This window comes from Podarcis erhardii (assembly GCF_964252035.2).
Source record: "Podarcis erhardii genome assembly, chromosome: 1".
Classification (NCBI taxonomy): domain Eukaryota; kingdom Metazoa; phylum Chordata; class Lepidosauria; order Squamata; family Lacertidae; genus Podarcis; species Podarcis erhardii.
Window position 1 is genome coordinate 80,529,982 of NC_138497.1, and position 26,693 is coordinate 80,556,674.

A 26,693-nucleotide genomic window follows, 5' to 3' on the forward strand; every position below is an offset into this window, starting at 1 on the left:
GAGCTTTCGTGTGCATGCACACTTCTTCAGATACCAGGTATCTGAAGAAGTGTGCATGCACACGAAAGCTCATACCAAGAACTGACTTAGTTAGTCTTTAAGGTGCTACTGGAAGGAATTTGTTTTGTTTTGACTATGGCAGACCAACACGGCTACCTATCTGTAACTTCAGTATGGTGCAAGCAAATTTTTATTCTGAAAGTTTGGCCCAGAGAGAAAAGTTTGAGAACCCCTGGGTTAGATGGTAGCAAATAAAACTGTCTTAACTGACCAGCAATAGTTGTTGTCATAGGTTACAAAACAAATGAAATAAGTAAAGCATTTATTTATTTATTTATTTCTCCATTGCTATCATGGAGCCACTCAGAAATGTTGATAATGAGGGAATAAAGGAGGCAGGAAGGATAGCCCTATGATCAAATGCCTCCCTCTGCAGGATAGAAAACCTCACACAGGAACTTACATGCCTCTGTTCAAATTGTCCAGAGCTCCTTGTCTTTTAATTTTTACATAATTGTTTCCCAGTGCAGTTGACAGCCCTTTCCCCCATACATATATGTTTACTCCACAAAAATCCTTGGACAAAAATGTGCTTTTATTCTTCAGATTAATCCCTAAATAAATGCCAACAGCTGCACGCATCCTTGAGCAGGTGGTTAATCCTCAAGGAAAATAATTGACAAGGCTGCCTCTGGGATATCCCAGAGCTCCTCTACTGAAACACTTCCTGAAATGCTTAACTGAGAGCCACCATTCTGGTTTGCTTCTTTTTTGAGGTCTACCATATTTTCTCATACGAGGGCAGCCATTTTGAAGTCATTGCATAACTTACAAATTAAAAGTCATCTTCTTCTGGCACGTAGAAATATTGTTATGAGTTTTGCGGGGAGGAAGTAAGCTGTATGTAAGATTCTTCTAGTGTTAAAATATGAGTCAGGCTAGCTTTCTGTGTTGAGGTGATAGCCTGGGCGATGGGCCATTAAGGGAAACAAATGAAAGGGGCTCTGTGTGAGACGGCACATGGGTGGTGCCCTCAACTCAGCGATAGTTAGAAGGACAAAGCCAGAAGGGTCAGCAGTAGGTAGGGCCAAGCCCATCACCCATTCTCCATACCTAGGCGAGTCACACAAACTCTTGTGTGTGAGAGAAGGATGAAAGGAATACAGTATGCCTTTTTTCAGGGAGAGATGGTGGAATAAAGCAGTAGTGAGGCAGTAAGGAAAGGAGGAGCTCTGTGTTCTGAACATCTTTTCTAGTTCTCACTTTGTTTGACAGACTCACTCCTTCACACACAGTTCCGTGCTTCAGGTGAACAAAACAAAATAGCTTGTGCGGAGAGAAAAGTGACTGCCTGCCAAATAAAGGGCCAGTTTGCCAGTTTTAGTAGAAAGCAGGCAACACGTTTGTGTCTCTCATCCTAGCCTAGCTCTTACAAGGCCTACGATGGGGTGTGCGTGTAACTCTAGTCTCAGCCTCCCCCTCAGGAGAGGGTGGTGACGTGAGTTGGCCTGGTGGAGGAAAACCGTCACAGCACAAGTCAGCACTTGCCCGGTATTGCTTGCTGCTGCCGCTGCTGGAAACAGACATTACTATCCCAGCTGCCTTGACTGTCTGGTAATCAACTGGATTCCTCCTCAGGTGAAAAAATCAAGGGCCGAACCAGATGCATTTGTTTTGAAATGTGCACTTGCTGGTTTGGCTATAGAGCAGGAAGGTATCTACTTTTATCACTAAATGGACCATGGGGGGTAATGGGAGCAAAAACTGCCTCCTCCTCAGCTTTGCTGTCCTGCATTCACCTGCTGGAAGATCACCCCTACCCCAATAAAACCCCAGTAATTTCCTTGGTATTGCAGCTGGGCTAGGGGCGGGATTAAAGCAACAAAGCACAGAGAAGGAAGGCAGAGGAGGGGGCAGTTTCCCCCCTGCTGTCAGCAAGCTCCGTTTAGTGATAAAGGCAGAGCACCCACTTTTACTTTATAGCCAAATAGAAGAGCATGTGTTTAGCAAACACCCTGCATCTGAGCTTGGCTCTGATTCGGATCACTGGCTCCCCACAGCTCAGGGATCTCTTCCAGCACTACCTGCCCATGTTTTCCTTTGTAGGAAACACACAGTGTGTATGTCAAGTGCAATGAATCCCCAAACCATTCTCCTCCAGTGTGGCTTGGAGGCAGCAGCAGATTGACTAATAAAACAGGCAGGACTGAATTTAAATGCCAGCTCTGCCCTCCAATGTGAAATGCAGAGCCAACTTCGGCAATTTCTAAAGTATGCTACCTTTCCATGTGCAAGTTAGGTCTCGCATACAAAGCCTGTGGTTGACCACACCCAGCCACAGGCCTGGGAACCCCCCTCTAGCCATCCCAATATCTGTGTATACACTCCTAATTGCTCTGTGTTCAGTGTGCTGCCACTGCTGGTTTGGGTGTACATACAATGTTCTCCACAATCCATATCTGTCCTGTTGTTTCTTGGCCAATACTGTGTTCTGATGCATTGAGAAAAAGAACAACTTAGATGCTTTTCTAGTTAATAATGTGTACATCCTAAGAAAACTGATAGCTGAAAAGCAGTAGGTGGCTGCCTAGGAAACACTGACCAGTATTCTTAGTGGTGTGAGTAGTGTGATTCTCTTGCTACTACTGTTGGGCTTGTAGCCTCGCCCAACCTCCATTAACCACAGCCATTTAGAACTCTCCTTTCTGAGTTTATCTGTGCCTCACCTTTAACATTAATATAGAACTACTATATATTTTGGGAAATGGTTTGTCTGTTCTCTATGCACTTGAACACCTCTTAAGATATTGTAACCAAATTTTTCATGATGGTTCTTGAAATCAAGAAGCAGGTTTTTGTCTGTTTGGAAAAAAATAGATGCCTTTCAAAATTGCAGTCAACCTTTCAACCACCGATTTCAAAACTTCACTGGGGTTTTCTTTGGTTTCATTTCTTAGATTTCCTGAGCAATGTTGGGCACTTGACACTAGTACTCTTCTGTGAAGAACTCCAGAAAGAAAATCCCATACTTTGCCCAGACTACAGAGAAAATTGTGCTCATTGTACCATTGACCAACTTTCCTCATAGCGGATGGGAGAGGTCAATGTGGTAATGATAGCAACTATTTCATTTACTTTATTGAGGAACACTTATAAACTAATTGCCGTGATAATAAATCTCAAAGCTGTGTGCAATATAAAACATAAAAATGTAATAAAACCATTATTATAAACCCTGTGTCACTAGCACAACACCCAAACTCATGAGCTACAGGACCAAGTATTAAATTGTGCAGCAGCAGCACCACCAGCAGCAGTAGCACACTCAGAATGTGAGCGCAGAGGAAGATTCTGTCCACAGGAGATCTAAAAATGGGTCTGCCATGCCCCCACAGAACTATGGTGTGTGAGAGAGGTCTGCTTCCATCACCAAAGGGGATATGCACCTCCCTACTCTGCTGCTTTAATTCTTCCTGCTCCCGGCCCATCTCTGATAGAAGATTACATCAACATTTACAACACATTACAACACATTACAACACACATAAATAAAAGTTGACTGTTCAAAGTTTATAGCTTATCGCGGTACTTTCACTATACCACTGAACCTTATGAATACATACAACACACCTGCCATACCCATGTGCCTTTGGCAGTGCTTATTCCGCAACTAGGGCAGTTGACTCCCCTTTTCCTTGTCATTCCTATTTCTTTAATGCTGTGTCTGCAGCAGTTCCTCCTTTTTTCCAGTACAGGAAAGATTCTGGCAGAAGCTGCTTCTGATTTAAATCTCCTCCCACTGTTAGCACCAGACCAGCTAGTTCTGCCTTGATCTCTACCAGCTTCTCAGCACCATCTATCCACAGCTCCCTGATCTTCTTTTTCATACACACTATCCCTGGGTGACCTCATCATAGCCATTGTTTTTAGTACCACTTGTACTCAGATGACACCCATCTCTGCCTCCCCTGTAATTCAGTCCCACATCTCCAGCTTCCTCTCCAATATCTCTGCTTGACAACATCTTAAACTCATTATGTCCAAGACTGACCACCTCATCCTTCCAAGCCCTCCTTTCCACTCATGCTTTCCTTATCCCTTGGCAATGTTATTACCCCACCCCCCATTGATCAGGCACATAGCTGTGACTTTATTATTGACTTCTCTCTCTCCCTTATTCCCCATATTGAGTCTGTGGTCAAGTCATGTCACTTCTCCCTTTATATCATTGTAAAAATGTGGCTCTTCCTCTTTGTCCTCTGAGCAAAGCTTCTGGTCCATGCCCTGATCATCTCTTTCTAGGCAGCTACAATCTTCTCCTCCTTGGTCTTCCATTGCTTCCTCTTAATCCCCTTGCATCTACCAGGCATTCTTCTGCCAAAATAATACACCTTTCTCATCATTCTAATCACATGAAATGCCTCCCTAAAACCCTCCTTTGACTTCCTGTCCTAGAAAAAAAAGCATAGCTCAGTGGTTGAGCATCTGTTTTGCATGGTTCCAGATTCAGTCCTGAAAATTTCCAGGTACAACTGGGAGGGACCCTGTCAGAAACCGTGGAGAGCTTCTGCCAGTCAGTGTGGATAATACTGGATTCCTTCGTGAGGGAGGGTGGGGTATTAATAATAATAATAATAATAATAACAATAATCTTGATGGACCAATTATCTGACTTGGTATAAGGCAGCTTTCAATGCTATCAGTTCAGCACAAATTATTATTACCCTTACTTCTGAAACCCTCCATCCCCTATCTCTCACATATATCCCTGTCCATTTGTGATCTTCCCCCCTCTGTCCTGAGCCTTGTGAAGTTCTGTTCCCTGAAAAGACTCCACCCTTTCTCTCTTGCTGCCCCACATGCTTGAAATTACCTCCCAGAACTGCTGCAGGATGCCACTTCTCTTGATTCCTTCAAATCCCTTTCATTGGCACCTTTGGTTCCATCTCCCAGTTCTCATGCCCTGCTATAGGTCAGCCTTTGCCTAGGTGCATGCAATTGCATACTGCTTCTATGTTGATCCAGCCTCTATGTTCCTCCCCTTCATGTGTTGTTTCCACTGTGATGAATTTTAGATTGTAAGCTCCGCAGAACAGAGAGATGTCCTCTTCTACTGTGTAAAGTGTGTGTACCTTAGTGGTGCAATATAAACAACAAAAGCGATCATTTCCAGATGGATAGTTGTGTTAGACTTGCAAAAACAACAAGGCTGTTGTAAAAATTACTGGGAAGAATTTAAATGTGCTATATAGAAATAAATGCTAATGATGTTAGCACATGCGACTTAAATTGCCTTTGAGCCTCTCTTGTGCTAGTTCTGTTAATGGCTGGTTATTGCTCATGAGAACAGAAGCTTTTGTGATTCAATTCAATTACAAACCTAACTAAGGCAAAAGCCTCTTTAAGCTTCATGTGTAAAATGCCCTGTTGGTGTATGCACTAAAAGGGCCTCTTGTAAACAACAGGTATGTCCATCAATTGCCCATGCATACTGCTTGCATGCTCAGAAATGTAAAATATCACATTATATTGATATAGTGTATGTGGGGTACATGCATTTCTGCACAGTTCTGAGCAGGATCTTTGACACAAAGCTAGAAGTAGCACATCATGGGGGGTTTTGAGGGGGATTGAATGTACTGCTTAACAACATCATTTTATAAGGCAAGTGACAATCATTTTTATAAAATACGGAGAGGGAAACAGGAAGTGTGGCTGCCTCCTAAAGGACGCATTGAGCAAACAGTGCCAACCATGTCAAAGCCAGTCATGAATCAAATGGCTACGTTTGTTGAGCCTTCATCCTGATTTGTTTGCAGGGGGATTAGATTACTTTGATTGTTGAATGAGCATTCATTGTATCAAAGCAAGTGTTATCTCACACATTCTACGGTGTTGCCCCATCACTTTCCTCATCAGAAAAGTCCTCTTTTTTTTTTAAGGAAGTGGGTTTCTTGCACAAAAGCTCGCAATAAGCTGTATTTGCACAACCTGAATTTGCCAGTATATGATTGAATCACACCCCAAAATAGTGACAAATTAGAAGTGCCCATGATAACATTTCCATAGGTCTAACTAACTCATCTTATTCTCCCTCCTTGACTGAGCTACCTCTGAGGCCTCACTAGGAAGTGAAAAGAGGGACAGGAAGGAAGGAATAAAGAGAGAAGATGTAAATTATTTCAGAGCTAAGGAAGCCTCAAATGAAACATTACACATTAGAACTTATTGCATGGTGGGCATGTAAAAAGCTTAAAGAACATTGGGAAATGATTTATGAAATGAAAAAAATGTTTAAAACAACCTTCTCAAAAAGACCGGAGGCATTTCTGCTAGGAATTGTTCAGAGGTCTCCAGTTGCCAGAAAAACTTATTTATATACACAACAATGGCGGCTTGGATTTTATTAGCCCCAAAATGGAAAGTGAGAGTGGTAAGGAGGACTGGCAACTTAAGATGATAAGAATATGTGGAACTAGCTGGTCTAAGATTGAGAGCAAGAAGAACAGGTATTTAAAGAGGAGTGGAAGAATTTCACTGAGTATATGGAAAACAATTGTGCATAATTGAAAATGCTGGCAGCATTAAGGTAAATTCAACAGTATAATAAATATTAGAGTGATCTAAGATAGGAGAACTGAATTAGATGGTTATAGCAAAATATGCAGGAATGGTGGATAAACTAAATGAACCATGGAAGGGGAAGGAGGGAAGTCATTGAATGTATGGTATAATGAAAGATGATTATTTTGAGATGTAAAATTGAAAAGTTCACACACACACACACACACACACACGATTGCACAATAGCCTAAGTGTTTTCCAACCAATATAAAGTGCAGCCTCTCCCTCCAAAACAATGGTGGGCTCATAAACTTAACTGGATTTACAAAATAGAGAAAGAATTAATATGCCATTTATCACAAGTGGCGAAGCACAACATAACCAGACACTGGAAGTACCTTTCCAGCGCAACAAGCTCTCCTTGCGAGATTAACATGTGGACAGATCGAGAAAGATGGTTTTTACCCCGGTGTGGTTTAATTTCATAACACATGCCAGTATTCCAGAAAATGAACAATTACCACCATCAGCATTTGGCTCAATCTGGCTGATCTAAATTTAAATTTAAACATAAATTATCATCATCACTTTGAACCCCCACCTAACACTTTCATCAATATACCAACACTTTGTATTGTTTCATTGGTAACGTAAGAGGAAAAATGAGTATTACTCATACTTAATCTAAGCACAACCCCCAGAGCTACTGATTAAGTGTTTTAGTTATAAAATGATGAATGTTAGCTCCGTTCTATCACATTTCCCCTTTGTTTTCATTTTTGTTTCTATTTAAACCACTCTATGAACCTGGCCACGTGACCCGGAAGTGTCTCCGGACAGCGCTGGCCCCCGGCCTCTTAAGTGAGATGGGCGCACAACCCTAGAGTTGGACACGACTGGCCCGTACGGGCAGGGGTACCTTTATGAACCTAGAACTTGTACATTGACCACTAATAATGAACAATATGTTGTAGATATCACTGCAAATTTATTGTGCTGTTTTTGTGATGTGGCATGAGAAGGCTTGGTCTGTTTATTTGTATAATTTATTATTCCTATGATCCCTGTTTGTGAAACCCAATGAAAGGTTGATTGGCTAAAAACAACAACCCTATCCACTGAAACAGCAACATTGTGAATTATTCTAGTAGTAGAGTCAGAATGCAAATAGTTTTGATAGGAGATCAATACAATCTTCCCATATATTGTTTTTAATGTTTGAAGGGGAAGGGCAGTCATTGAAGGGCAGTTTGATGTGTGCATAATTTGAGGTTATGAAATCACATTTAGAATGTCCAAAGGCAACTGAGCCAGGGGTGAGGGGGAAATGCATGTGTCACAATGGAGGCAATGGGAGAGCACTAGAACTGTTACCGCATGAGGGTAAAAGGCCAATTAGAGACATTTTTATGTTACAGTTTAAATTTGCAGAAGATTTATAGAGCTCATAAAAGCTATGGCTTGTGTGCCCTGGCAAAGAGGTGTGTGGAGAGGAATGCAGATTACTTGGTCAAGCCTACTGTTGGGTTAGTTTTTTTTCCAGAGCAAGACGATCTTCAGCTATTCCACTCAGCGCTACTCCTCTGACAATGCACATCAGGGTGAGGTTTACAAGGTAGATTTCCCATGCAATCATTGCAGCCATCTTGTGATAATTTGTATAGGTGAAACTGCTGTTACAAATTATTATTTCATCAACTGAAGCAAGCACTTACTAAGTGATACACTCCAGTGCTTGCTATTCCACAAAAATAAAATGGATTACCTGACAAATCTTCCCCCAAGGAACTCTGGGCATGGTAGTTCTATGAGTTAGCTACCCACCCACCTGGCAACCACCTGACATCATAACATTTTTGCCAGTACAGTGGTATATTTCAGTTTACGAACTTGATCCGTTCCGGAAGTCCATTCTTAAACCAAAGCCGTTCTTAAATCGAGATGTGCTTTCCCTAATGAGGCCTTCCGCCACCGGTGCCCTTCCACCATTCGGCTTCCATTTGTAGACTGAGGTAAAGTTTGCTAACCAGAATACTACTTTCGGTTTTGCAGAGTTCTTATACCGAATAATTCGTAAACAGGGCTGTTCTTAAACCGAGGTACCACTGTACAAACCATAAAACCCCCATTGGCCTGGCCATGTTTTATCTCCCTTCAGGTGTAAAGGAGGTGGGCATGGCTTGGTCCCAACAGCCTGATGAGCCAAATATGGAGAAAAAAATCTGCAGTTCTACATAAGCCTCTTAATAAACTTATCAGGTTTATTTCCTGTGTGGGTCCTGAATGTAGTAGTTCACTTTCAATGGACAACACAGGTCTGGAGATTTCACCATGTGTGCCATACGGCACACATGACTTTGGGTGACTACAGATCTGGTAAACAGGTCATCTGTATTGTCGAGTAGAATTTTATCAGCCTCCCCCTGCTTCCCTGGATTTCTGAAGAGGTGCAGAGTGTGGCAAGAGTTTCCATACTACTTGGCAGGGCAACAGATGACCAGTTTACCAAGTAGTTCTATGTCCAGTGTTGTAAGTTGCCAGTTGGCAAATGGTCAATCGTCTTCATCTAGTAGAGTCTCCAAAACTTTGGCAGGATCCAACAGGTTTTAGGATGTGCTCAAGACCATTCTAGAGCAGTTCCAGAACCACAATTTCACTGCAGAATTCCAGCCTTGCATACTGTTTGAATTAGCCATATTCCATAGTACTGGATAGCAGATCAGAGGCCAAGAGGGATTTGGTTAGGCCCCTGCCTTGACCCTTTTAAACTAAGGAAAGGGAACCTGTGGCCAACCAGATGTTGTTGGACTACAGCTCCCATCGTTCCTGACCAGTGGCCATGCTGGCTGGAGTTGACGTCCAACATCAGTTACATGATCGCCTCTGCTTTAAACTTTCTTGTTATTCTTTTCTTCTGGGAGCAATATTTCCTGTGAAAAATATTGCCTCTGTTAGTGGTCCCCCATGGCTCAGATGCACCTTCGATGTTCACCAAGACTTGTGCGACTTGAGATCAGACAGGCCCCTTTCCTGTTGAACTTCAAGCACTTGACAAAGACCTGTCTATTCCAGCAGGCATCTTCAATATGTTCCATTAGACCTATTTCATGTTTTGACCTTTTTTATTGTTCCAATTGTGATTTTATTTGATGGATGTCTTATTGATTGTTCTATAAACCGCTTTGAGCCCATTTATGAAGAAAAGCAGTCTACAAATGTTGGAAATTAACGAACAGAGTTACAACTGAAGGATGTTCAGAATAAAGGGCAACACTAAGGGAAGGCGATCTGGAGATAGTTGTGCAAATTATGTATATGCAAATGAGATGAACTAAATTAGCATGCCTCATTTGTGTGTTATCTGACATTTGGAGGTTGCGACACAACCAAGAGGCATTCTTGTTTCCTTTGGCCAGAGGCATTCCCTTTTCAGAGGCCAGAACAACAACAGCGTGTGAGCAGAGCATTACTTTTCACTGAGTTGCACATTTTTTGTACATATTCCTGTTTTTTCCCCTGTACTACTACTGCTATGATGAGGATTAGAGACACACCTCTTCTTCTTTTTTTAATGAAAGATTTACAATCTGAGTCAATTGATGAAGTACCAGAGCACCAGGCAGAAAAATTGGATTCTGGATGCCACCCAGATTCCTGAACAGTGTAAACTCTGCCACATGGCCTGCACCTTCAGCATCCCAGGGTAGGAGTGGGGGTTGCCTGCAAACAGAAGCCAATACAAAGGATGCTGGACATGTATATGCAAAATTATAGGGAGGGGTCCTCGCAGGTACCTACACACATGTTTTAGCATGAACAGAAGAATTCCTAAGAGAAGAGCCTGGGCCTCTTGGAAAGGCTCTCAAGTAGGGTTGATAAACATCTTCAGCTTGCATAAATTGCCATCTCTCTGCTACATCAAGATCTGCATTTCATCCCACCCTCTCCAGATTCCACTAAATCTGCTCTTCCCCAGAGGAGGGCTTTGCTGCCAGGGTGTGGAAGGAATGCACAGAGTGAGCAATTCCTTCAGTCCCACACCCACCACCACTGCCTCTGGCACATGTAAGTTGCAGAATATGCAACAGCAAACCAAATTGATGAGCACCAACTTGTAATGAAATAGTTTCTCCCTAATGAATATTCAGTCTGTAGCTGAGCATAAGCATAAGCTATCACTCATTTCGCGGGCAGGAGTTCCCTTTCTTCTTTGACCATTTTCCCTCCACCCTTGCCCATGGAGAGTGAATGTGATGTGTGATCTTGGATCAACTGCCCCTAATAAAGTTGTCCTTCTTGCATCGCCATTGAATAGACATGTTGGCAACCATGTTTGTGAAACTCCCACATGCTACACCTCTGCTCTCTCTTCCTTCTTGCTCCTCTTCCTTTGATTTTATGGTTTTTTTTATTCATCTTCACAACAGACTTGTGAAATATGTTGCTAACATTCTCATTTTATAGGTGGGGAACTGAGGCCCACAGGGGGCTGCTGAGAAGGTTTGAAGTCAAGCAGTGAGACAAGCCCAGGTCTGTCTTCCCAGATCAGACAAGTTGGGTGTATGATCCTACTCTACTTTTTCTTAAAAACAAAAAAATTCTAACCTCCTGAGCCAAGTTTTAAAGCATTTTTATCTACACAGGTTATCTGCTGGAGATATCCACTTTCTTCATGCCATGCATAAATTTACAAATTTAAGCATGGCATGTATTTTGTAGAAATGGCTTGCTTGACAAATTAAGGGGTTTACAGTAACATCCTTTAAGATCAAGTGAAATGGTTTTGCTAAAATCTATAATCATGATCCTTTATGCTCCACTATAGCTCTGTGGCAGAAGCTATTATTCACTTACTCAATATTTGCAGATGTACAAAATACCGGTACATTGCCACTCTCATTTCAAACGGTCACTCAACATCCCATCTGAGGCTTACTGTTAAAAGTGTAAGAATTGGCCTGCTGGATCAAATCACAGGCCCTTCTAGTCCCAAATTCTAATATCCATCTCTGGATAATGCACAAGCAGAGCATGTAAGGTGATGACATTCTCTGTTATTTGCTCTCAGCGCTTAGAGGTGTGTGGCTTCTGGTTATGTAGGTTCCATTGAGCTCTCACAGCTAATAGCCATTGATAGTCCTCTCTCCCATCAAATCTTTTTTAAGGCCTTCAACACATTTCATGACGCTGAATTCCATTACTGTATAAGTTAATTAGCCATTGTTTGAAGAAGAGGCATCTCCCCTTTTTGACAGGAGAGGAACTGGGGCTGGGAAGTGGAGACTCACATGCAACCACCCTTTACATTTATAGCTGATGTGGGATTTAAAAAATCCAAGTTCAGGACACTACCAGATCGCAGAGCCTCTAAACAATATCATCCAGAAGGTTCGCAGAGGACATGGAAATGCTATCCTTTCTAGTGGGATGACCCTCTCATTGTGCCTATTCTGTCTATCTATAGAGAAAATCACAATGGCAGATCACAAGTCCCTCTCTCTCTGGTTTGCAGGATGTAAGCCATTTCAGGATCCAAAGGATGACTTGCTCATGACAGAGTCCTGTGCAGCTCAGTCCTAGGCAATTTTACTCAAATGCAAATACCCCGAAGTTCAAGGTGGTTTGGTCCCAGTGAAGTGAGTGCTGGATTGCAGCTCTGGTGCCATTCCACCATATATTTACATGACCCGCCAACGTCCTACCACATGCTGTGCCAGAGTCTATGAGATTTTACACCCAGCAGCCCAGCACTTGCTTGTACAATATCCCAACACTAGCATCCCCAAGTTCTGCTCATCCACCTCTCCACCTGTGTAGACTGAATGAAAGCATGAAATCAGAAAGAGAAAGCTGGAGACCTACAGTGTTTGGCATCCTAGGCAGTTTGTTCCCCTGTTGCAGCATCCTCTCAGTGACGATGGAGACAATTTCCCCACGTGCCTTCTTAGCCCAGGGCTGTTGAGGTCCCAGAGGCTGCCGACTGGGCAGATACTTCCTTCTGCAAGCACTTGGGTGAATTAAACTCTCACTCTTTAACCGTAACCATCGGTGCAGTGTCAGGCTGAGCTAAGATGGGTTGAAAGCAAAAAAATTAGTCCCACCCACTGATGTTACCCAACCAGTTAATTTTCTTTTGTTGTTGCTTTAAACACACACACACACTCACACAAGTTTAAAACGCCCTAAGACAAGTTTGTTCTCTCTGTGGCAGTGGTGCTCATCTTGCAGATCAGCAACAAGAGCTGGCTGCTGGGTGAGACTTTGCTATGGTCTGAGCTCCTGGCAGAAGGAAAAAGCAGAAGGAGGGAACATAAGCCCTCTTCAACCTATCCCAGCCTTTCCATTCAAAACTACCTTGACCTACAGCTCAGGTTCCAGTAATCTCTTGGCACTTTGGCAGGGCAGGGCTGAGCTTCAGATAAACAAACACCATACAGTATTGGATTAAAAAGGAGATGAATCATTACCACATCATCAGAACCTTGTTTTTTGTTTCTTTATACTTTTCCCATTCATTTCCCATGCTGAGCTGGGTGCCTGCCTGGCCTTGCCTGGCCTTCTTCCCATACCTTTGAGGACGCTTCCAGTTGCTATATTCAGGTGGGCTTCTGTCACACACAAACACATCCAGGTTGCACCATTCAAACTGATTGAGAGTTCTTTTGCAACAAATCTGCTTTCCCAAAAGCTCAGCCTTTTCACGATAAGGACAGTGACTGGAAAGTGCAAGATAATACTTGCTTAGGTCATCTAATTTCCTTGCAAACAAATGAGGATGAATCCTCAACAAACAGGTTGTATGGAAGCACCCTCTGGGTCCCTGTCCCTTCTTTCTTTACTGGGAACCTTGGGAGGAAGTGATCGTGTCCTCTTGGATTTCATTATACAGAGAAAGGAAAGCTAAGTATTGTTGTTTAGTCGTTTAGTCGTGTCCGACTCTTCGTGACCCCATGGACCAGAACACGCCATGCACTCCTGTCTTGCACTGCCTCCCGCAGTTTGGTCAGGCTCATGTTTGTAGCTTTGAGAACACTGTCCAGCCATCTTGTCCTCTGTCATCCCCTTCTCCTTGTGCCCTCCACCATCTTTCCCAACACCAGGGTCTTTTCCAGGGAGTCTTCTCTTCTCATGAGGTGGCCAAAGTATTGGAGCCTCAGCTTCATGATCTGTCCTTCCAGTGAGCACTCAGGGCTGATTTCCTTAAGAATGGATACGTTTGATCTTCTTGCAGTCCATGGGACTCTCAAGAGTCTCCTCCAGCACCATAATTCAAAAGCATCAATTCTTTGGCGATCAGCCTTCTTTATGGTCCAGCTCTCACTTCCATACATCACTACTGGGAAAACCATGGCTTTAACTATACGGACCTTTGTCGGCTAAGTGATGTCTCTGCTTTTTAAGATGCTGTCCAGGTTTGCCATCACATATACTATACTGACTAAGTATTGTCAGACTTTAAGAAGGGTGATTTAAAAAAGCTTAAGGAACTACTGGATAAGATATGGTCAGAAATACTCAAAGAGACAGGAGTCCAAAGTGTCTGGGAGTTTCTTAAAGGTGAAATATTGAAGGCACAAATGCAGACAATGCCAACAAGGAAGAAAAGTGGGATGTATCTAAGGAAATCAGTGTGGCTGCATAAGGAGCTTACAGATGAGCTGAGATTTAAGAAGGGCATGTACTGTACAGTATAAGAAATGGAAGATGGGGGAAATAACAAAGGAGGAGTATATACAAATAACCAACAGTTGCAGGGGGAAAGTCGGACTGGCTCAAGCTCAGAATGAGCTCAGGCTTGCAGAGAGGTTAAGAATAAAAAGAAACCTTTATTTGGCTATGTTTGAAACAAGAGGAAGAACAAGCAAGTAGTAGGTCCTTTGCATGGAGAAGACAAAGAAATGGTATTGGGTGACAGAGAGAAGGCAGAAATGCTCAACGTCAACTTTGCCTCTGTCTTTACCCAAAAGTAAAGCAGTGCCCAACCAGTGATAACAGAATAAATGATGCCAGGATGGAGCAGCAGCCCAAGATAGGAAAAGAGATATATATCAATATATCTACTCTGAGTAAAACTTACTTGAATACCACCCATGGAGTGTCTGTTATTTTGGGAGTGAAGGAAGGAGGTGAAAATGATGTGGAAGGGGATAAGGGCTGAGGTATCATCAGCCAGATGCCCTCGGGGATCACAGGAGCAAATATTAAATGCCTGATATGTGGGCAAAGAGGTGCAAGTCATTGATGAAACACATGGTCAAACTGAAAGGAGAAGGAGGGAGTTGGCAGCAGCAATCTGTTTGGTTCTCTCTCAGCCATACAGTTAACACTTAATTGCATTTGGTTAGTAATTTTTTAGTGACCTCTTGTAAAACGTTGTAACCTGGGTGAGACTACATTTCTTTTGTAGCTAACTGCTTTTCCAGTGAGCTAGAGACCCAGCTTCTGAAATATTTGGGAGCAGCTGTAGAAAAAAAAAAATCATATGGGCAGCCTATGTCATTTTAAATGTGTTTTTGGGAGCAGGTTGCCCGACCTCCAGTTGTACAAATTCTCCTTGTACAAGTTAATTATGAGAGCAATACCTGCAGTAAATTGCATGGGTGGAAAGAAGAGTGTGAATGTCCAGAAAAGGCAGCTGGGGGGGGGGCGATGAGGGAGAAGAAAGGTCATCAGAATCCTTGCTGCGGGTGGCGACATTCTCTCTCCCTCCCCGCTGTGTAGCTTGTATTAACTGTTTGCACAGTTGCAGATACAGTATGTGCATGTACTTGAGGTTTCTTTAAAAATAGGTCACCTTTTAGGCAACGCCCACATTGTGAGATGAAGAACAAGGATGCAGCACAAATAACTTTGACACACCTCCCTCTTTTTATAGTTTTTCACAGCAGCTTATAACCCAGAATGTTAAAAACAAGAGAGAGAAGTGGCATTGTATTCCACACAGTGCGCCCCAAACAAGCAGCAAATGTGGTTGCATGAAATCTCATAAAGTTAAAAGGGGCCTTGGTGTGGATTGCACGTCGGCTTAAAGAATCAGGTAGTAAGCAATGGGAAAGTGTGGTGTAGTGATTAAGAGTGATAGACTTGTAACCTGGGGAACCAGGTTCGCGTCTCCGCTCCTCCACATGCAGCTGCTGGATGACCTTGGGCCAGTCCCACTTCTCTGAAGTCTCCCAGCCCCACTCACCTCACAGAGTGTTTGTTGTGGGGGAGGAAGGGAAAGGAGATTGTTAGCTGCTTTGAGACTCCTTCGGGTAGTGATAAAGTGGGATATCAAATCCAAACTCCTCCTCCTCCTCCTCCTCCTCTTCTTCTTCTTTCTCTTCTAGAGACCCTGGACAGCAGCTGCCAGTCAGAGTAGATAACACAGAGCAGACAAACAGCTTGACCTGGTATAAGACAAACTGCACCCTTTGTTTAAGGACAATGTGCCTCTGGACTGGTTTACCTGGGATGAGGTGTGGCAGAGTGCCAATGGGCTTGCCTAGGCAGAAGCATTGAGCTCATGTATTTCTCAAATGGTGTCTCATGACACCATTAACAAATGGAGTTTTGACATGTGGAACTCCTTCGCACTGCCCAGCTGTCTCACTCTGCCTTTTCTTCATCTCAGAAGCCCAACACAACACTAACTGGAAACATCTGCAGAGTAGTAGCAGTAGCTACAATATATCTTTAAATAGCTTTGTGCAATTGTAAGCATTTTACTAGTTTATGCTGCTACCCAGTTGTCTATGTTTGCATTTTTGTATGGTGCACGTTAATAATTAGGCTACATTTGGTTCAGTGTGTGTCTGGATGAATTTGGCAAAGGGTGGGATGGTGGGAGAACCCCACCATAATTATTACAGGCATGGGAGATATGATGCAAGGGAGCAGGCTGTGGATATTTGCAGGACCATTTCCTATTCTGGATGCTCTGCTAAGGAGTTCTGTCTGCTGGGAGCCAGACTAGCGTGTATAATTGAGACCTGGTTGGGGTTAGTCCGACCCAGCTGTGTCTGTCTTGGTACTCAGCACAGCACCAACATAGACTTGAGGGTTTGGAGGGGGTTTGCCATGGTCCAAAATAATGCCATATTTCTTGTCAGAGACATTCCTGCCCTGGAACACGGTCTGTGCCTGACTTTGGACCAAACAAACTAGAGATCCTTCTAGTTTGCTGCCCACCTGCTGTTCAGCAGCCTCTCTGGCAATCTCGAATGTGATGCTGATCAACTTCAAAATTCTGAAGCTGCCCTCAGTGGTTCTTCATGACCTCCATGAAAACCACGGGGATGTCTCAGTGTGTCATCTGCTCAATGTGCAGAGCAGGACACATCCCTCAATTTCATCCTTGCCTCAGGGTATGGGAGGGCTAGTCTGGAAACAAGCGGGATTAAGACAACTCTGTTATCATGGTCAGGTTTGGTCTTATGGTGGCAGCCACTGATACCTGTTGTGGTTATTATTGTGTTAGTTTTATATGTGTTTTGCAAGAGCTGTTATTCTACATATTGGTGTGTTTTTTTAATTTCTTTTCACCTTAACTTTCTTTTGACTTGTTTGACTTGTTTTATTGTTTGGTTTTATGTTTTTATATCGCTGTAAACCACTGTAATATATTTTTAAGAAATAACAGTATAGAAATATTTTTATAAATAAATAATATTTGTTGGTTGTGATTTTAATTTTCTCCATTATTACAAACTGCCTTTGTGATTTTCCTTATGAAAAATGGCATAGGGAGATTTTTAAGTAAATAAATAGAGGCCAAGTCATTGAATTTATGCCACTTACTCTTGCATATTGAGAGTGGAGGAACTTTCTCCTTTAGCTGTTTGCCCCTGCGGCTTCCCTCAAGGCTCCATTGTGGATTGCTGCCATCAGAACCTTTGCATGGCTCACAAAGGGCAATGTGGCCAAATGGCAGGGCTTAGGAATGAATGGCCTTGAGACATGCAGGACTTCCAGGTGCATAAGGACTTCTGATACAAAATCTCCTGAGCTGCCCATGAGAGGAGGGAACTCAAGGAAGAAGCAGGAGACGAAGCAGCCCGAGGCCCTGGGCAAACCAGCTGGTGTTGGTGCCATGTAGATGGGCCCTTGTTATCATAAGCTATCCTGGTGAATAGGTGGAGTGAGCCGAGACACAATATATTACCAGGTGGGGCTCCCTGAGAGTGCAGTCTGTTGATGGGGAGAGGCTGAAGCAAGGTTTGCATATGGGCTGGGGATGAATATATTTAACTTTTCATGAGCAACACTAGCTTTGTGTCTGAAGTGGGGATTAGAGCCTGGGTTTTCCTCAACATCCAAACCCAAATGCTCCAGCCACCACACTTGATGTGATGACACTTCTTTCATCTCTCTGATAGCTCTTAGGCTTATCGCTACTGTCACACAGGGTCAGAAAAAGATGACACAGCTTCACAAAGTGTGGCAATATTGCTACAAGTGAGAGTATGTTCTGCTGGGCGAGATTCCTTATAGGTGCCTTGGCAAGTAGGAGCTAAGGTTTACCTAACCTGAGGAGTCATTGCTTCTCGTTGCTTTGTGAGGAGGGCGGGGCTTTAAGCAACAGGCGTATTAAAACTTGCATCAAACCAGTGAGGCAAGATTTTGAAAAGTGCTTTAGGGCAATTGCTCACCTTTCAAAAGTTACTCTTGCAGAATGATTTTCTAATAAGGTATTATGTTGTTTTGAAAACCAAGCCATTTATTGGTCTGCCTGAGGAGACTGATAGCCACTTTACAAGTTATGAGTGTAACCTAGGTCTGACTGTAATTGTGTGTAGAGAAGTCTGGATATTTGTAATAGAGGACATTTGTCTGTGTGTCCACTCCCAGCTGCCTTGCTGAGTGTCTTGCTCACCATAAACAACAAGCAAATCTAATTTTCTCAAGGTATTCATATCTTGAGCCAATAAAAGATGAATTCTGCAATCTGTATAGATTATGCAAATTGAACACAACTCCCAATATTTTCCAGTATTGTTTCTGCAGTGTTTAGTACTTTGCATGATTTATTCTGGTTTTGCTGGTCATGGGAAGGGAAAAGATTGCACATGGTACTGAGAAGAAGAGCCCCAGTCTCTAAAACCTTATACGGTTATTGTCCTTCAAGCATCCAAGCTATAGGGTCCAGAAACTTGTTCTTTTTAAACATTAACAATGAGATTATGAGGAAGCTAAATTCTTCAAATAGGAGAATAATGCATGCATTCTTTGTGCTTCTGCAGAATCACGGTGTATGTACTGTCCTACCCATTGTTGCAAAAACGTGCAATCTGATGTCTGTCTGGGAAACAGCACTCATATATTATGTGAAAATATACTTGGGTGATATACAAGAAAGCACTGTTAAAGCAACACAAAAAGGCTGAAATGATAGAGAGAAAGTGAATGTGTAACTTGCCTTTAATTTTTGGAGGAAAATGGAAAGAAGGCAATATTGCAGATAACTGTGGTGACAACTCCTGGCTAAAGCCTGATTTTGCAGAGACGCATGTTGACAGTTTTGAAAGCAAAATTCTGTAATATGCAGCAACCTGCCTGCACCCTGGGCACTAATACTTGGTGGTTGGTTTAAATTTCATTTATTCTTTTTGTTTGCATTATCTCTATCTACTGCTAGAAGCTACCTTGTGTGAGGATGTTGCCCTAAAAATAAAGGTATAAATATTGAAAATAAACAAGTAAATAAATAGTCATAGGAAGACCTGTCTCTATGCATTCCTCTCTATCCTACACATTCAACTTGTTCCACCAAGTATCTGCATCTCATGCCTTCGCCTTCACTGAATGTTACTGGAGCCTTGGGGATTCCGTTGTCTTCACACATTCAGCTGTCTATGAAAATGGTGCAACGTAAGAAGTATGGCAACAATGACAGCTGGGTATATGCGCAGTACAATCCCAAAGATGGCAGCAACAGCCAGCTAGAATAGATGTCTAAAGAGGAAATTCAGTTTGCAAAGCACATTGAAAAACATGAACTTTACTGCATATTACAGCATTAAAGAAAACATGATGAAGATGCCAGTTTGGTGGTACTTCACACCATCAAAACTCTCCAAAATGTATAAAAGCAATTCGAATAAGTGTTGGAAGTGTGGAGAAAAGGTAGGGGATCTGTGGCGTAGCGTGGGTTGTCAGCACCCGGGGCAAGGCAAGTAATTTGCGCCCCCTAACCCGTGGATTTGCGCCCCCTAACCCTATCCCTAACCCTAACCCCCAGATGTTGTGCCCGGTGCGGCCGGCCCCCCCTGCACCCCCCACGCTACGCCACTGTAGGGGATTTTTATCACATGTGGTGGACATGCAGTAAAACCAAGGGGTTTGGGATTATTATTTATGATGAGATGAAAAAAAAAATCTTTAAAGCTTTTCTGTTGGGAATCTTGGGCAGAAATATTCTGGAAAATATAAGAGAAATCTTTCTATATGCAACAGCTGCCGCCCGTTTATTAATAGCATCTAATTGGAAGGGGGGAAAGATACCAATGTTAACAGAATGGCAAAATAAATTATTAGACTATGTGGAAATGGCTCAGTTAACAAATAGGTTAAGAGGTAACACAAAGCAATCATTTTCTCAAAAGTGGGAAATGTTTAAGAGATACCTACAAAAAAAACCCAGTGACATGCTATCTATGGGGGTGTTTGAATGACCCTTGTGTAAGTAAAATATTAAGAAACAAAGAAAGATTGGTACGATATGTTGTAAGAAAGTATTAGAAAGTATGTTAAAAGTAAGGTAATAATTATAAGTACATTCAAAATCATAAATGTCAACTATATCAGGAAATGATTGGAAGGCCACAATTATTTTATAATTTTATTTTACTTTGATATATGCTATTTTATTTTATGTAATATTATTTGATCTTGGCTTAGCGGAAATCTAAGTGGAATTTGAAGTTTAAATTAACATCTTATAGTGATTAAAAAAACAAGAAAGAAAGAAAGAAAGAAAGAAAGAAAGAAAGAAAGAAAGAAAGAAAGAACTTGTTACCACCTCATTCACTTGCTAGTAGCAGGAGTCAGTGGACCTTTGGCCCTCCAGATGCTGTTGGACTTCCCATAAGCCCCAGAGAGCATGGTCAATCAGGGCGCCAAGTATGGGGGGAGGCCAAGGCCCTCACAAAATTCTAAATCAGAGAGCCGGGGCCCCCAACTTCTGTAGCAGCCGTGCGCTTACAACCTGAGCCATGTGTGTGCGACGGCAGCACGCCATGGGGCATGTGCGCATGGTGCACTGTTGTCATGTGGCTCCTGAGCCCGCTCAGTCATGGGGGCAAGGTGGTGGTTAATGATTAGAAATGATGGGAACTGTAGTCCAGCAACGCCTGAAGGGCCCAAACGTTCCCCAGTTCTGTGCTAGTTAAGGAGGGTCCACTAATTATCCTGGCCCACTAGCAGATGATGTGAATGCTGCTGCTCTGGATAAGGTTTTTTTGAGCATAGAATTCAGTGTACTTTTCCTCTTAATAGTTATGCGTTGGTGTGCAAGTCACATGTATGACACTTGACACATCCATGGGTGGTGGTGTGTGTGCATGTGACACTGCATAAGGAGTCTTTTAGACCCTATCCAGCTTTCTTATTTCAGTGCCAACGTGGCCCTTTCACAACCTTCGTTACAATGCTGCCCTGTCTAGGAGGTCACCACAAGTGACCTCCTCTATATTCCTTGACTTTTACTTAGCATTTCTGCCATTTTCAGTTAGTGTCTCTCTTTTCACAAATATTCATGCTCTCAGCCAGTTTCTGTTTTTAATGCAAGTTTAGCATCACCGTTAGCCAATGGACAGATTCTATTTGCATACATTTACATTAATTAATGTAGACAAAAGGACATTAGGAAGAATTCTTTCCCCACCCTTCTCTTTGGAAGACTCTCCAACTTCTCTCTCCTCTGGCATATTTGTGAAATCTGTGTATTATCTCTGCACTGTGAGGAAATACTCTCCAGTGTTCTGTTTTACAAAATGCTGTTTCCTGTGAATTAGAGTGAAACGTAGGTCAGGAAAAATTAAGGCATGTGTATTACTCTGGAGCTATTTGTCACACACTGGCAGGTGTAAAGGCCCTATGATGGAGAGGAGAGCTGTGTTTAGGGAGGATAATCAAATGCTAATGTGGTACACCACTGAGATCTGCTCTATATCTGAATAATTACCTATGGCTGACTATTTAGGTGTTAGTAACCGGGTCAACACCAGTTCAGCAGCTGTACTCATTCTGTCTGATTTCAAGAGTCGAGCACGTGGATGCCATGCTCAATGCTTCAGGTGTTGATTTGCTTATATGGCATAACTATACAATTTGCCTTGGCCTATGCTTGCAGCTGTGTTGCACCCTACAGTGCAGTTGGTATGGCTTCCCATCTTATCTTTTACCAACACCACATAATGTTCGTTGGTTCCACTATTGTTCCCCTATATTGTGTTATTGCTGCTGTGTTGTTTTCTATTGACATTTTGTTGTTGCGGTTGACTTTTTGGCTGAGGGAAATATGTTTTCTTCTAGGGCAGAAACAGACTACATTCACACCATACATTATTTGGTGGCCAGGAAAAAATAGGTATATAAAAGGAGAATACCTGGATGCCAAGATCCAAATTTGGGGCAAGTACTCTTTGGTGAGATTTAATTTTTTTAAAAAATGCAGCGGAATTAAGTGTGGAAATATATGCTGTTAGACCTTTACAATATGCTTTTCTAAGTTTCTTCCAAAATAGTCTCTTCTTTCCCCAGCACAGGAAAAGACCATGTGTTCAGCAAGTGAAAAAATGTTTTACTTACAAACTCTCCAAAGGTCAGATTCATATGCTTTTCCATACATTAGTCAGAAAACACAGGCAATACAACTTGGCTTAATTACTTCGGTGAAAGTTTCTAAATTGTTGGTATAAGGATACAAGAATGCCTTGTAAAAGCCATGTTGAGCTTCTCAGGTAGTCTGAAGGTGAACAAAGGCCTTGATTACCTTTCTCCCGAGGTGAGGAGTAAACTAGCCACTTTGGGAAAGCCGTGGATGGTTAAAGATGTATTATACTGCTTTAAATGTATGATGTGAATGTAGCCACAGTTTAAAATCAGAGAATATGAGATTAATTGACACAAGCCAGGATCATTAAACTGAAGGGAAAGCCTTGTTTGCCATAGCTCATACTATCCATTTGCCCTTGGCACAAGGAAGGATGTAGACACAGGAATGTGTTCTGAGACCAGGGGTTGGTAACATTGTGGGTGGCAGCTTAAAAATACCTTATTGAAAATAACCTAAGTGAAGGGTGGGAGTGTTGTGAGGTACCCAAAGGCAAAAAAGTGAAACAGAGTAGCAGGCCTCATCAAGCTAATACCACATTAGGAGGTATGTTCCTGAAGGGTAGAAGAAACAAATAAAATCAATTCATTTATCTTTTTTCTAGAATGTTGTCTCTCTTTGTAAGACTTCCCTTTATAAGAAAAATTACATCTGATACATTCTTCTTCTTTTGCCCCTAAGGAAGATTCTTATCAAAACACTTTGGGCTTTTTATATCTTCTATATTTCAGAAACAAATCATCTTATGGGTACCAGCTGGAGGCCCACCTTTCATTCTGTGTTGCTATTTATAACGTTTACCGTCCAGGCACACAAAAAGTGCCTCATGAAACAATAGCTGTCTCCTTCATCTGGGCTTGCCATCTCATGGCTTTAAAGGGCGCCTTTAATCAGCTGGATGTCAGGTTGAGGTTCAGCGAGAATGAGGGAAATAGCTTCAGCTGTATGATAGGCGAGGGGGCTGAATTGCTTCCTGCCACTGAACTAAGGATCAGGAATACCTATTCCTGCAGTAGCCTAAGAGAGAGGGTCATTGTTGCATGAATCCCTGATACAAAAAAAACTTTTCTCTGACAGTATTTTATCCCATAACTTCTGAAACATGGGAGGATGGAAGGTGCTCACAAAACCTGACATTCCATATAATACAAGATATGGCGGGGGAGCCAATGTGGTTGTTGGACTCCCAACTGCCATCAACCCCCAGCTAGCATGGCCAATGGTTAGTGGTGATGGGAGTTGTAGTCCAACAACATCTGGATAGATAGCCTACCCTAGGCTACTGCTATCACCCTACTTCAGGGGTCAGCAAACTTTTTCAGCAGGGGGCCAGTCCACTGTCCCTCAGACCTTGTGGGGGGCCGGACTATATTTTGAAAAAAATAATGAACGAACTCCTATGCCCCACAAATAGCCCAGAGATGCATTTTAAATAAAAGCAAACATTCTACACATATAAAAACACCAGGCAGGCCCCACAAATAACTCAGAGATGCCTTTTAAATAAAAGGACACATTCTACTCATGTAAAACCACGCTGATTCCTGGACCGTCCGCAGGCCGGATTTAGAAGGTGATTAGGCCGGATCCGGCCCCTGGGTCTTAGTTTGCCTACCCTTGCCCTACTTCCTCCTGAATCCAAGGCTGAGTTCAAACTTTCTTGGTAATTTTAAGTAAAAGCTACAGATCCTGAAGCCATGTTGTTCCCCTCTATTGGTTGTTGAGTTAAAGAACTGGAGCAAATGAGCAGTTGAAATTCACATTCAAGCATTTCTTCAAACAAAATATATCACTGTGGTTGGGGTGGGGTCTCTCCTGTGCTGCTCTTTGCAGGGTGCTCAGCAAAGGAAAAATATTTAAAAGCATGTGATAGTCTTGGCTGCATATTGTCCACTTGTATAACCTACACCTAGAATGGCATTCTTTGCCAAGAGTAATAAACCTTAATCTTTCTTTATCCTTTCAACCATCAGTCTTGCCAGGCTCTTTGTTTCTGCACACTGCTGCAACGTACAGTGGTACCTCAGGTTAAGTACTTAATTCGTTCCGGAGGTCCGTACTTAACCTGAAACTGTTCTTAACCTGAAGCACCGCCGGAGCACTGCCGCGCCGCCGGAGCACGATTTCTGTTCTCATCCTGAAGCAAAATACTTAACCCGAGGTAATATTTCTGGGTTAGCGGAGTCTGTAACCTGAAGCGTATGTAACCTGAAGTGTATGTAACCTGAGGTACCATTGTATTTACCAAACACCAGCACATGTTTTTGTGAAATCAGAGTGCTGATCTCTTCAGCTAAGGGGTTTGCAGCACAAAATCCCTTCACTAGGCCAAGCATGTGCTTAAACTCATTTTCCCCAGGCAGAGCCTCCCAAGTCCTGCTGATGGAGGTCCGCTAGCACAGCATTCTGGGTAGGTGAGAGGGCTGATTGTTTTCTCTCTCTGTTTTGCAACTGAAATAAGAAGACTTCTACCTCAGGGCTGTCAACCTGGCACCTGCTGCTCATGTTGGTTTAATGAGAAAAAGAAAGAAAGGCACAGGTACAGTTGACACATTTCTGTTTTCTTTGTAAATAATCTGTCACTATATGGTGAAGCACCTCTGGAAAAGCGCCAGCAATGAGTTAAATGCACAAAAGGTTTATAGCCTATTCAGCAGGGTGAGGTGCTGTGCTGTGCTGCCACTGTGCAGCAACTGAGGAAGGAGGAAACCCTGTAATTTTGCCAGAGGACTTGACAAGGCAAACACATGAAAACTGTTAGAGTCACACTGTGTGGGTTCTTAGCTGCTGCTGGCTGACTTGCAGTCTCCATTGATGCCGGTGTGGCTGCACAGGATTAATCTGGCCTCTGTCATCATCACCTCTCAATCCCACTGGTAATGGTGCTGAGTATGGTGGCCCAGCAGTGGCCACCATTAAGAATATGAGAATAGCCAGTGCTTTTTTTCTATTAAAAATGTTTAGGGGTACTCTCAAATACTGTACAGTAAATGGACAAAAGTACAAAGATAAAAAATGTTTAGGGGTATGTGTACCCCTGTGTCCCCCCAGGAGAAAAAGCACTGAGAATAGCTTTGCTGGATCAGACAAATGCCCTTTTAGTCACTGGCCAATCTTTCTCCTGCAAATGCTCCTCAGAGCAACTGTTATTCAGAGATATGCTGCTCAGCCACCATGACTTCCAAGTTCACCACTTCACCAGCTGCCACTGGATATACTAATGAAGAACTGGATACTTTGAGGATCCCCACCTCAGCTTGCAGACCCGAGGCTTCGTTTCTGCAACTAAGATGTACTTTAATTCCACCATGAAAGAAATCTAGCTGTTTCTTCACAGTTTCAGTAATTTAGAAGCCAGCACTGTGGTTGAACCACTGACATTTCTAAGAGTGAAGTTGCACTGCCCCCAACATTGCACGTACCGTTGCCAATTGTCCAAGAATTTGCAAATACATGAGAATTCAAGGACTACTTGTGATGCACAATCTTCAGCTTTATTAGTAGAAGCTTATCTTGTGGCCAGCAGGCCTCAAGCAAGAACATGGGAGTAAGAGAATGTGCTAGATGGAAAAAGTGTGGATTGTGCTGTGTGAAGGGGAAGTTCTGGTCACCTCTCACCTTTTGTACTGTCTCTTTAAGAGTGAGGCCCAGAAAGCCTCAGCAGCACCTGCAGGCCATGTGAATGAATTGGGAGAAACAGTTTTCAAGTTTGGGGAAGAAGCCATTAGGAGCGGTAGGGCCTGCATAATTTCCTCAGAAGCTGGATGGTGCTGCTGGAAGTGAAAGACAGGCAATGGTATTTGAGGAGAATAAGGTAGGCCTTGTCTATCCCCACCTCAGTACAAGAAGTCTGAGCTAAACCTGATAATATTGAGATTCTGAGATGACCACTGCAAACTGATAATCTGGCAACTCTGAAGTGGGGATTAAGAAATATGCCTTTGTAGAGATGGGACACTGGCAGCAGGGCTTTATCTGAGTCAGTTTTAGTTTAGTTTGGTTTTCTTTAATTTCTTCATGAGGCAATAAAACACAAAAAGACAAATCAGGCAGTAAAAGCTGACCAATATAAGCAGACCGTGATGAAAGTTCAAAGACAACACATTTAAAACCAGTCTCAAAGCAAAGTGGAACAACAACCCTGTCCCCTCACAAAATCCTTTAACAATTGTCTACAAACACACTGGCTGGGAGTTCCATAGACTTGATATTCAGTGGAAAAGGCACTTTGCGTCCTGTCCTGAGTGAAGTGACAAGGGATAATTAAAGTTGTTCTAATAGGGATGTAGGAGAAATTTGGTTCAGTTCACATCTG

General features: G+C 42.7%; 1 protein-coding gene and 1 long non-coding RNA gene across 8 annotated transcripts in view; one reads left to right on the top strand and one right to left on the bottom strand.

Moving 5' to 3' along the window:
- Positions 1–12,622, bottom strand: part of PKP3 (plakophilin 3) — a 72,045-nt gene extending 59,423 nt beyond the window's left edge. Inside the window, exon 1 of one of the 2 annotated variants that reach the window (XM_081875439.1) lies at positions 12,427–12,622. In XM_081875439.1, coding sequence (XP_081731565.1) covers positions 12,427–12,468 — 42 coding nt within the window. In that variant the 5' untranslated portion in view covers positions 12,469–12,622. The remainder of the gene's footprint in view (positions 1–12,426) is intronic. The other variant, XM_081875438.1, reaches the window with a different exon arrangement.
- The window catches only part of LOC309349562, a 60,127-nt gene that overhangs the window by 14,845 nt on the left and 18,589 nt on the right, over positions 1–26,693 (top strand). The window contains exons 1-2 of one of the 6 annotated variants that reach the window (XR_014160038.1): positions 24,644–24,917; positions 26,018–26,192. The exons of 2 other annotated variants lie outside the window; for them this stretch is intronic. This is a non-coding gene — a long non-coding RNA (uncharacterized lncRNA). Of the gene's footprint in view, positions 1–24,351; positions 24,540–24,643; positions 24,918–24,957; positions 25,255–26,017; positions 26,193–26,693 lie in introns of those variants that run through there. 3 more of the 6 variants (XR_014160040.1, XR_014160036.1, XR_014160039.1) reach the window with 3 other exon arrangements.